General features: G+C 34.2%; 1 protein-coding gene across 5 annotated transcripts in view; it reads left to right on the top strand.

Moving 5' to 3' along the window:
* The window catches only part of LOC118200014 (neuroligin-4, Y-linked-like), a 986,473-nt gene that overhangs the window by 949,734 nt on the left and 24,012 nt on the right, over positions 1-12,727 (top strand). For all 5 annotated transcript variants that reach the window (XR_015039134.1, XM_085809618.1, XM_085809619.1 and 2 more), the window contains exon 8: positions 8,379-8,617. Coding sequence is in view for 4 of the 5 variants with exons in the window: in XM_085809618.1 (XP_085665744.1) it covers positions 8,379-8,617 (239 nt within the window). In the remaining variant the exon portion in view is untranslated. The remainder of the gene's footprint in view (positions 1-8,378; positions 8,618-12,727) is intronic.

Below are 12,727 nucleotides of genomic sequence, written 5' to 3'. Positions count from 1 at the left end.
GAATGCATCTTCGTAATCACTAGCGAAGATGTTTGCAATATCCTTAGCTTTATGAAAAGCCTGGTTGCTATGTTTAATTTCGCCAATGCTGTTCTCTTCCTTTCTGAGCGCTTTACTAATTCTTCAAACAGTAGAATTTGTGTGGGACAGGCTGTCTACGAAATTATCCCATGCCTCTGAGTGATATTTGATCATCATGAGCCTAAGTTCTTTATTGCATTTATTAAAATATCTTCTATCCTGCGGATTTTGAGTTTTCTGAACAATCTTCCGAAGTCTGTCGTTCTCTTTAATTTTGATCTAATGTTGTAGGGGAGGGTCATGTCTTCATTTTTAACAAACTGCGCATTTTTAAGGCACTCTGGATTTTAATATTTAAGTTTTGGATAGCAGTGTCTATCTCTTCTTTTGAGCTAAAATTTGCGTTAGTAGTGATGTTATTATTAATTTCATTCTGGTACTAAATCCAGTTTGTCTGAGTCTACATGGGAGGTAATTCATGTCGTAGCCCGTAGAGGGTAAAACGAAGAGGAAAATGATCAGAAGATAAATCATTGTCTACACTGAGATAAGGCTGTCGCGAAACATTAAAAGTAAGCATAATATCTAAGATATCAGAGTTGTTGCGAGTCATAGGGCAATACGTGTGCTCCGCAGGAGCAAAATTTGTACATTATTGTTTATTATGTAGTTATTTAACACAATTCCACCTTGGTTGTTTGTTCTGCAGTTCCAATTTGTATTTTTACAATTCATATAACCTGCGATGATTGTAGGATAACCCCACCTTGCAATATAATCTAAGTTTTGCGTATTGAGCGAGTTTCCGAGTGGCTTATAAATCGAAACAATGAGATATTCTACTTCTTTGCTATTCAGAATACACGCACATGCTTCTATGCTGTTAAAAATGGGTAATGCAAATTTGCAGCATTTTAGGTACCTTTTGGTAGCTATGGCGGTGCCTCCACCACGGTTATGAATTCGGTCGCTTCTAAACACATCGAAGTTTGCCATCTGTAGGGAGTCAGTCGTCCTGAGATGCGTCTCATTAAAAAGAACGATATCTAAGCTATGTCTGTTAATGTAGCCTTTAATTTCAGTTAATTGCCTTTTTATGCCATTACATTTAAGGAACATACATTTCGCATAGTTAATATGCTTACTGTTACATGTTAAGTTGTTTTGGATGTGATTAAACATGATTGTTCATATCAAACATCTTAATGACTTCAAGAGCCACGCTTAACTTCCTTATCTGATCATCTGCTTCTTTAAATTGCAGGTACAGATAGTATAAATTTTTGATAAATCTATTAAAACCTTCAATGTCGTTTTCGTCATTATTTTGAGAGGTTTTTTCCCTGGCTTGGGTTTATTTCTAGTTTTCGGGCCGGCGGCAGCCGCATACGTTTTGGAGTCGGTGCCTTTTTCTGATTGGCTCTCAGTAGAGCGAGTATAAGTTTTCGCTTTTTCAGTCATGGCGCTGGGTATGGTTTTCTTATTTTCAAAGTGTTTGTGAGAATGTTTCATATTTCCAGGCCTCTTGGGGCAATCAAGACTACACGCTGCCGGCGAACCGTTACAAGGACACACTGGGCTGCATGTTCTTTTTATATTTTTATATGGGCATTCGAAAGATTTATGCGATTAAGTACAGTGTACACATCGCAGTTCGTTATGACAAGCCTTCTTGGTATGCCCGTACCTTTGGCAGTTAAAACATTGCGTTGGTCCGGGCCTACCTTTGTAAGATTTTATTGTAACCTTCGTATCACATAAGTATTTAACTTTCCATATTTTCTTACTCTCGTCATTACAGGGGGGTTTCAACATAAAAAACCTGCAGTTGTGTAGCAATACCGTCTCTCATTCTAGTAATGGGTTTGACTTTAATTATCGGTATTTTTTGAGCTTCTAACTCTTTCCGTAGTGAATCTTTTTATGACCAATCTGTTACATTTACCCGAGTTTAACAAAAAGGTGTAATACGGGATTTCTTCCTTTTTGTAATTTATCCTGCACCTTCTTATAATCATCGGCGGAGCTTAGTTTAAGAACCATATTTTCGCCTTCTTTTTTGCATTCATATTTCTCAATTTTTAAGTTATCTTTTAATGCTTTCCTAAAATCCTTCCAGTTAATGGTCTTAGTGATAACTAGAGGGGGAATTTTCCCGGCATACTCTCTGGGTTGAATGAAGGTATTTGGGTTTGGGGTAACCTTATCTTCTTCCAGGATACTGTCCTCTTCCATAGTGTTGCCATCTAAATTTTCCTCTTGTAAGGAATTGAATTGATTTGCAGATTTTAGCGGAGGGTACGTTTCCTCGTTCGAATTGCTACGTTTCCTACCGCGTTTTGAAACGGGTGCATCCTGCCAACCGTTGGCTGATTTTTGTGAATTTTGCCTATTGTTGTATTAGAAAATGCCTGATTTAGAACTTCTACACCATTTTTGCGATATATCACATGATGTTTCGCTTCCAATGCGGCTCGCATAGAGCGAAGACATTTTTCCTGTTCCTCGGTAATACCTGTTGATTCCTTTAGTTCTTGAAGTTTATCAACATCATCTTTTAGCGTATAAAAATGCGCGAATAATGCGTAAAGCGATCCGGGTTCTCCGTTCTCCATGCCGAACAGTAGGTCTCCGAACCCTCTAAGTAATACCGTAAAGAATTCAGGGATAAAAGCAAAAGTCAAAATTCCCTTACCGATAGTCAAGATGAGCGCATATACACGAGCAGTCTCCAAGGATCACACGTCCACGTACGTCGTCTAATGATGAAACGTCCGGATTTTGTGGGACTGAGATAGAAAGAACCATCAGGTTTTCCTGGAACTGGTAAGTTATTAGCGGTGGCTTCTTTTTGAGCTGCAATTGAGATTTGGGATTATATCTTTAGATTTTTCGAAGGTTTTAAACATTATCTTCTAGTTTCTGGGAGTCTTGTTGTTTGCTACGTTTAACTTTTGCTTAAGAATTATCAGAGTCGCGATCCTTATTCTTCAAAAAACCTTTGCGATTTAATTGAATACTAGCGTTTGAGGTAGTCTAATAATCCGAATCCATGTCACTATCGATGGGTTCTGCCCAAAATTTATCCCGTGTTTTTTTGTTGGCCATCTAGGAGAGAACTTAAAATCACACTTACCAAAAGCCTGGATGAGCAAAATTTCTGAACACGTCTCTATGAGCTCAAAGTTCAGATCCATTTCTAACAAAAGAGTGGGCCCGCTTTATGTACACCAACATCAGCCGCGCACGTGCAGTGGTTTTGTTCCTAGGCGAGCCCATTGTTATAGATGGAGGATGGTCATAATGTAATGGCTGTTCGATGCATAATAATTAGTTAATTGTTTCAGGTGTCATTGCATTAAGTATTGCTGGACCATATTTTTGGTTTGGATTTTTCCTCCTAAAAGTTTTTACTTTTTTCCACCTTCTTTTCCTTTCGTATATGGCCCACCAGCGGCCGAGTGGTAAAGTCGCGGAACACTGGTAGTTCGGTGCGAGGTTCGAATCCCGCGAACGGGCTGGCTGCATGGGTGTTTACGTGGTTTTCCCCACGTGTAACGTGTATATGAGCCAGTTTCCCTTAGAAAGTCCTCCACGAAGGCATCCCTTCCCTTAGGCAGATAGCCCTCGAGGCTTTGCCGTAATTAAATAACGTAACCTAAGGCTAACCTTGCGTATATTTTTTGACACTGTTATTGCAATTTGTACTCATTGCACATTTTTCTTCCCACCTTCCTATGAGACAGCACATGATAGCCAGTTTAAATATTATAGGCCTTTTTAGCTCTTACTTACTGTTTCAATCTTTTCTATTGCACTTTTCTTCATATTCTGGTGATTATTTTCCTGCAAATCTTCAATAGTATGTTTTCAGCATTTCAGCAATACTAAAATATCAACCAGTTTAAATTATTCATATTCTTATACTTCATTCTGAAATAAATTTATTTCTTTACTGCTGCTTATAAACTCATATACTTTTTTATTTTATTCTCGATTTAGTCATTCCCTTCAACTTACAGTTTATTACACGCACACATACACACCTTTGTTCGACAGTTACATGGTTAGCTCAGAACTTTAGAAGGAGTCATGTGTGCAATATTTCCTGTAATCACGGTTGCAGTGGATTATCCGCCATCTATTATTTGAGGAATAATAATAGTCATCATTTACAGTTCTTCGAAATACAGTTGAATTGTAGCAAGGTTGTTAAACCAAAAAATTCCATAATATTACTTTTCTTCTTCCACTTTATATTGATAAAAGAAGAGGAAATTAAGCTTCATCTCCATAAATTAACCGGAGAATGTTAAATTGCGTATAATACTACTAATTTAAAGTATTTCTAAAAAGAAAATATTATGCTGAATAATTATATTCATTTACTACAAAGATTTATTGGTATTTTGAAACGACATTAATTTACACAGAAACTGCAATAAGCAAATATTTATCCATTTAATCGTAATATATTTGCTGTTGTTGTTTAAATGTTACTGATAACTTAGTATTACACTTTTTCAGATATCAAGCATGTTCTGCGATTCATGTATAAATTCTTTACGTAGGAGCTAATGTATATTTAAAAAAAATTCTCAAGCATTTCGGATCATATCACATACAGTTTCTGTTCTGGCTAGAAGATCCTTTCACATGAATCCTTGTTCGAGATTCTCTCTACGGAAATCATTTTGCGCGTAGTCGAGCAGCTGCTCTTCTGTTAGAGCAAATATAAGAGTACAGTAGCGCAAATCAATACCTAACCGTAAAGCTCAGCAGTGTTATACTCCCCATAGTTGGGAGTTTGCTTCTGAATTGTTCAATAATTCTACTAACTCCTTAATGCTTTACATGACTGAAATAATGCATTCTGATCAGATATACGAGGAAGACGCATTTGCAGAGGAGCAGAAATTAGCTCAGCATTTAGGTATATTTACTCTCAATGAGGTATGCGATATTTAACTTATGTTTCAAACTGAAATTATACATTTATTAAATTACTGAGCAATTTAAAAACACGCACACTTCTTAGTAATGATCTTTAAATTTTACATCATCGTTAATTAACTTATAATACACGTAATTCATGCCGTTTGTAAAAGTCTCTAATTTTAGTAATAATTAGTAATACTTAATTTAAAAAGTCATATTTTTCAATAGCATTTGCACAGATATGGTGGTTCATAGCAGTTGCTTCTAATACAATATATTACGTACCTGTATATAAAATAATCGTTTGGGTGAAGGCCTAATGATATTTATTTTTATAGCTTTTTCTAACAGTAATCTGCTATAACGTCTCGAAACGTATTTTCATAACTTTGAACCGTTTTGAAATGTCATGTCATGCCACTTTACCAGGAGATCACGTTAATAAGGTTTCATCATCTAAGCCACTTGGTATGAATTGCCACTGCACGAGATATAAAATCTGAAGTTCTTCTTTCACGGAGCTTGTCAGATAGCCGATTCTCAGAGTGTTGCCAATCAAACGTTCTATGAAATATTTATTTTTTAATTATTACTGCAAGTTGTAAACAAATAAGCTACATGAAAAGCAATAAGTAGGTTTTTTAACGATTTTCATTCTTAATGTTTCTTTAATGTTATATCTAATTGTAATGATTTATAATATATTGAGCTCTTAATTTTTATGAACCACCAACAGCATTACTGTAATCACTGAAATATGATTCTAAGGCATATATTAAGCACTACTGTACAAAGTCATTTGATTTCTTCTTTGGCTAGTAGTCATATTAAAATTACATAAATGAAGAACCCTTAAGAAACTGAAGTGCTCTGCAAGTTAATCAAAAGTTTGCAGTGCAGATCAGATTCGGAAACCTGTATGGAATTTAACATCATAATGACGTAACTTTATACAACTAAACTGTAGTAGCGCTGATTACAGTACATCTTGTATACGAGAGATAAACAATATTATATTACACTGAAGATTATTTATACATTTATACATATTGCTAATGTAGTTTTATAATAAAAAGTTGTTTTACAAAACATAGAAAAATAATTAACAATCAATTAATTCCTATACAATTTTGACATAGGTATACTCCCAAAATCGATTTTGTGTTTTTATGTTTATTTTGTTCTATCTGGTACTGCAAAACCATTCCGAAGATCTCTTTTTCAATACTCGCAAACCGTTTTCTATTGCATCACTTGCTAAGAAAGTGCAAGCATTTTCCAAGAGAAAAAAATTTTCCTTAGAAATGGTCTAGAAATTCTAACACATTGGAAGTGCAACAAAAATGAGATTTTACATTTTTTTCTATCAGACTGCTTTACACAAGTTATGTTTTGTATAAAACTTAATTTTGAAGAGTTGTCCAGCGACGACAATTATTTGCAATCCAATGACGGCAGCATTACGTATTATTATTGTTATCAAATTTCGAGAAACGCAAATCGAGAAACGCAATCGAGAAACGCAAAGTCTTTATTGATGACAGGTATATTTAGCAACTTCTTGTGGCTTTAAAGAGAGAGATGGAGCGTACCAGCGCAATTTTAATATGAAATTACATGTTTATTAAAGTATCTGGCGATAGCAGGGAAATATCGGCATACAAATGCACATAAGAAAGCACTCATGTCTATTGTAGAAATAAAAAGAATAATTAAATGAGCCTTCAAAAAGCAAGAGGGCGCCCACTAGCGGCCGAGCGGTGAAGTCGCTGAACACTGGTAGTTCGGTCCGAGGTTCGAATTCCGCGAACGGGCTGACTGCATGGGCGTTTTCGTGGTTTTCCCCTTGTGTAACGTGTATACGAATCAGTTTCTCTTAGAAAGTCCTCCACGAGGGCATCCATTTCCCTTGGCAGATAACCCTAGTGTGCTTTGCCGTAATTAAATAAACCGGACCAAACCAAAAACAAGAGAACTCGGAGAACGTAAACAGAGTAAAGGTTAAACTTACAAAAGGAAAGACTAATAAGCATATGTTTAATGTTATATAATGTTATAATAATATTATATTACATTAAAAATAAGTTAAACTAATTAGCAAAGGCTATTAAGCCAATGTTTAATACAGGAAAATGTTTATTAAAAAATTAAATTTTTCTTCTGGAGGTAATTGAAATTAGTTTCTCCCGAATTTATTATTCTTTTCAATAGTTGTATATGGTTTAATCAGTATTGGTTTTAAATATTTTGCATAAATATTTAACAACTATTATTATCTGCGTCAACTATCAAAAACGTAATGTAATACATTTTTTTAATTAGAATATTTTTTAAAGTTTATGAAAATTTTCACAGTAGGTATCATTATTAAAATTTAATCAAGTTGTTTCTTATTATGTTTAATGCGGTAGTGTGAATAAAGTATTTGGTATTAAACTTAAAGAAGTCTGAGAAAATATAAGAGTGCTAAACTTGTTTATTAATTATTTATGTGTAAAGAAATCCTAATTGCATTTTAATTCTCTACAAATAATATTTCTCTAAAAATGAAACATTGCCCTTATAATAGTTCTAATATTTTGCTGCATCAGTAGCAGACGTATCAGAAGATTTACATCAAGGCTAATGAGAAAAATAAAATTACGGGTATTTACCAGCCTTAGGAAGTTAAATCAAACAGTTTTAAACAGAAAAATTATATATCTATTTTGAAATCCTATTATTTCTAATTTTTCATATCAAATGCGATCTCTTTCTGTGGTTTCAAAACATCGTTTAAATATTGTTCATCATAATATAAACAATATATTATATTAATGGTGAGCAAAAAATAATTACAAATTGCAACTACAAAATAGCTTTTACTAAGCTTCTAGACACGGACCGCTATAAAGATTTTATGTAATATATTCTGCTGAGAATTCCTTTTCAGCGGCCGTGCTATCTTAGGCTGCTACGGGGTTGAAATAACAAAGTAGCATTGAAGGGGGGGGAGTAAAAATTGAAGTCACTTTATTATTTTTCTTGCATTCAACTCGTATTCCTTTTTTAAATCAGATCAATGAATCATAAGTGTGAGTTATGAACACTTTAAAAGTATGCAAACAAGACCTGCAATGCCACATAACCACAGTACAACATGTAATTTTTTTTTTTTTACCCGGGCAGCCAATTGTTCCGTAACACCTCACAGTTACCTGGAAGGTGTATTCTGGGCATGAACAGGAAATGATGCAGAAGATGCCATTTATGATAATGATCTGCTTAGTATGCTGTTCCCGAAATCACGACTCGGAGATATTTCTCAATTTTGACATTATGCCCCGTTATAAGGGTGAAGTGTACTGATGTTTAGTTAAGGAATGTCTTATAATATAAGGATCTGTTATCATTAACTTTAGTTCGTGCTATCTTTTCAGAACCGAAGATGCTCTGAACTGGAAAGTGCTCCATCGACCATCAAGCCAAACATTCGAGCCCCGCCTCCATCTCCGGATTTACAACGTTCATCGGAGCTTACTCACTTCATACCTCCACCCCCGGTTTTCATCCCTCCTCTTTCACCGACAGTATCACCAAGTTCCACTCCCACTTTCATTCCACTTCAGGAGACATCTAGTAGACCCAAGGCCTCACTCACGCAAGATGGACAATCTGCGTGAGTCATGCTTGCTTTCTTATCTCATCCAAGCGAGTCGATTATTTTAACGAGGAGTTCCACTGATGTAAAAAGGGAAACAGACAGGCTGATCCGATTTTAAAATGCATTTTGCACTAAACGCGAGTGAACGCTGCTACCGTCATTGTTTCTAATATGGTCATTGCAACGCAGTGCTTTTACACTTTCAAACTTTAAGTAATTGTATTTTTAAGTACTAAAATTTCTGTTCTAACAATTAATAGTAACCACAGGTGCATTCTGTATGTTTGCTACGCCACTTTTACAAAAAAAAAAAAAAAAAAAAAGATTTCGTTACAAGATTTATTTCTCTTATTCATTTTAAACTAGATACATAGATTTAAGGAAGTGGTGCTGCTTAATTAATGAATGTTAATAGGAAATTAAAATAATGTGAATTCATCCATTTAACAATTTAAGAGTCTGAGACCCAATTAATATAAAGTTACAGCGAATGTTAATGTTGGTAGCTTCTGTTAACTGTCGTTTGTTATATTTCGAATATGTTGTATGACATAAGTTGCTTGTATACAACTCCGTTTTAGTATGCTGCGAATAAATACTTCATTATAATTTTAACTGGCAGCACCAATAATTCTAATAGTTTAATTTGATATTGCCTTTAAGTTTATAACATTTGGTGTAATTCAAGAGGCTATTTGCAGAATAACAGAAAGTGTATTCAGAATTAAATATTAAAATTCAAATATTTCATATTTGTATGTATAATAATTGAAGTAATAAACAGAGAAATAAGTGATGAAAATACTAATTAAACGCCTTCCAAATACTAGTGAATAATAAACTTTTTTAAATGTAAGAAGGAATGAAACGTTTATTAGACTAGACTAGACGTTTATTGTTTTCCTGAAAATCAATTTTTCACATAGTATAAATATTTGAATGCTGTCAACGAAGGCTTCCCTTCAGTTAAAGGTGATAAAATCTAATTCAGTTAAAGATTATAGAGTCTAATTAATATATAATAATATGTACTTATTAGTTTGAAATAAATATAAGAATAAAGGTTTTTCACACAAAGTTACAATAATTTTTATTGCTTTAAAAGTTATTCAATCAAATAGTTTAGAATTAATGTTTCGTTAGAAACGTAGAACGTTCTGTCCTCCGTTTCTTGAACTTGCTTATTTAAGTTTGCTCTGTTTTTTATTAATCTAATCCAGTGAAACTTACAAGGATAGACTTTGTCTAAGAAAAAAAGAAACTTTCGTGTAGAAAATAGGCTCGTATCTGAATTTTGCAAGCAAAAAAACGTGAAAACAGTAAGCAGTCAATCCTTTTTCTGCGATTTGAGTCTTGATTCAACAGTGTTTAGCGGTCTTACCTACTCGTGCACTTGGAGAATTGTTTAAATTAAATTTTTAAATTTACTTAAATCATTTGCATTAATTAAAATTGCAATTTATGATTCTTTGTTTGGCACATTAAACATCTTGAATTTATATCAAACATTTATTTTTTATTTATATGTTCTACTATTCGTGGAGTATGCAATACGATTTTTAAATATCCAATGCTTAAAAATTATATAAAGAGAAAAGAAATCAATCCTTTCAGATATCTCACTTTGAAATATTTAGTTCACATAAGCTCCTGATCCTAAATAATATAAACGATTTTACTATCTTTGTAGTTCAAGTAGTACTAATATAAGAATGACGGAATCGCTAATTTTTTTGTCGGTTCAATTTTAGGTTTGATTGAAGTGGTTAATTGTATACTTTTGCCATTACGTCTAACCTAAATTAGACCCATTTCTCTTCAAAGAATTTTGCACAAAGGCACTCCTGTCAAAACAGCTTGTTGTTGTGTGGTATCGGTAATAAATTTGTTACCTCTAGTAGAAAAATATAGAAATATCCATCAGGTTCAGCTATACGCAATAAAACTAAATTCTAAGCGATTTCAGTTATGCTCGAGTTTTCCAATTTATAAAAATATATTACATACGAGAAAATATATTACATAGTCCTTTGTTGCACTTATAGCTATAAATGCATTGTATTTTGTATTAATCTTTTGGCAACAATCTTTCTCCTGAAAATTTAAGCAAAACTGGCTCTTTAACTTCATTGGTCAGTCAATATCTAACGCACAATCCGATGTAGCTCGGTAATGGTAAACACTAGAAAAATTCAATTTTGAACGTAGAAACGTTGGTCCTACGGAAATGTCACTCAATAAATAATGCATCTGCTTTCCCATCAACTGTCATTTGCTTTCAGGACTGAAATGAAACATCCAGGTTTCAACACTGGTCATGACTCCAAAAGAGTATTTTGGAAAGTCCCAAGAGAAACTTTGCATAAGATCATCATAGATGTTTTCTCTCATCTCCTTTGTGAAGAGCTGGGAAATCCAGAGAGCACAATTTTTCTGTATCCCAGTAGTTCGATAAGCGAAAGCACATATCCTTTTGCCATACTCGTGCGCTCCATAATCTGTCTTTTGGTGACTCATTTGCTAATCTGAATGACTTCTCCAATGACTGATACATTTTCATCACCGTGGCTGGTCTATCTGATCATGTCTGGACCTGAATTTTTCAGTTACCACTTCAAAACCTCTGAAGTCTTTAATACACATTACTTCAATTGATTGCGTTTTCCCTATGAACTGAGAGCAACTTACTGTGAATCAATATTGCTGAGGTATCCCCATATCTGTAGAGAAATTTGATCGAGGGCGTAATAAGGCCTCAGGTTGATTATTACTGCAATAACAAGAAATAAAAATTAGGTATAGTTTAGCTGGAAAATGCTTCTACCTACAAATTCCATTTATCTAGTGATTACCATTACTTGGCTATTGCAAACTGTGAGTTAACGTTTGAGCGACCTGAGTATAAATGGTCAAGTAAACGACTAATTCATCGTATTACAAAAGAGTTGAAAGATCAAGCTTAAAGCCATACTAAAATACATTCATTAACTTAAAGTTATGAAAATGTAACCTATATGGTTCGAAGTTACAGGAGTGGCATAATTTGTCAGACTGTAACTCTCATAATTAACTATTCTTGAAAGCAGTTTCATATAACGATATGTCTCTAAAAGCTACTTCCATATAGTCGGCAAGGTAATTAAAATCAGTGTATTAACTAACTCGCCGACTATTTAGATCTAAAATACATCAGACTTTGTCCACTCATGATAAGTTATAACTACTGCGACTGAATGCCCGTCTTCTTAAAATTTGACTTCACTCTGTACTCTTTGTAACTCTGGACAGTCCATGGATAAGGAGCATATTGACGAATGCACTGCACTATTATCTTTTAATTCTTTTGTTCTTTGTATTGGGAAGCAAGATCAGGACATGGCTTAGTGGCCAAATGTCTCCCATTTGTATAAATAAAACAACTAATGCGAGAATTTTCAAATTATTTATAGTGGTGACTGATTTTTTTAACATATAGTGAAAAACATGTATATGTATAGTGATCGATGCCTGGCCATGATGAGAAGTTATAAGAACACACAAAAATAACGAAAGGCTAAATTTGAAGCTTACATTTGCTTTATTTACAGTTCATCTAAACTTAAACTTCTTTTTCAATAAACCGAAACGGACGAAGAAATTATCCGCATAATGAGGTAAGTGACTGTTTAATTTCCTTTCACAAGATAATTCCAAGACACAGACAATCAACTTTTCACTTTCTATATCAACCCACTCTCAATGATGACTCATAGAAAGAGCTAAATTCCCTAACCACCGTCGTCCAACTGAGCACACATTTTTCCAAGCACGGCCAGCGTCGGGCGAAAAATCAAGCCCGAGCAAAATAACTCGCGACGAAAAGTGAACTTGCTAAAAGACCTCAAGCCCTACTAACAAAGCTTCTCGAGGCTCATAATTCCCGCATTTTATACTTTCCTACAGTTAGGCATTTCAGTCAATGAAAATTTTGCAGCGAGAGGATCAACCAACGTAAAATTCCTTTTGTCTATCAGACGAAATGAACAAAAATGAGTTCCTCACAGATGATATCTCTTGCTAAGGTTACAACAATAAGTCGCTGAAGAATTCTGTTGGCAATGAAGTCTCATGTAAATCTCTATGCTG

Source organism: Stegodyphus dumicola, chromosome X2, assembly GCF_044657685.1.
Source record: "Stegodyphus dumicola isolate Sdum_Otavi_A_Nest chromosome X2, ASM4465768v1".
Taxonomy (NCBI): domain Eukaryota; kingdom Metazoa; phylum Arthropoda; class Arachnida; order Araneae; family Eresidae; genus Stegodyphus; species Stegodyphus dumicola.
The sequence above is the reverse complement of the archived record's forward strand: the minus strand, read 5'-3'. Positions and strand labels throughout refer to the sequence as shown.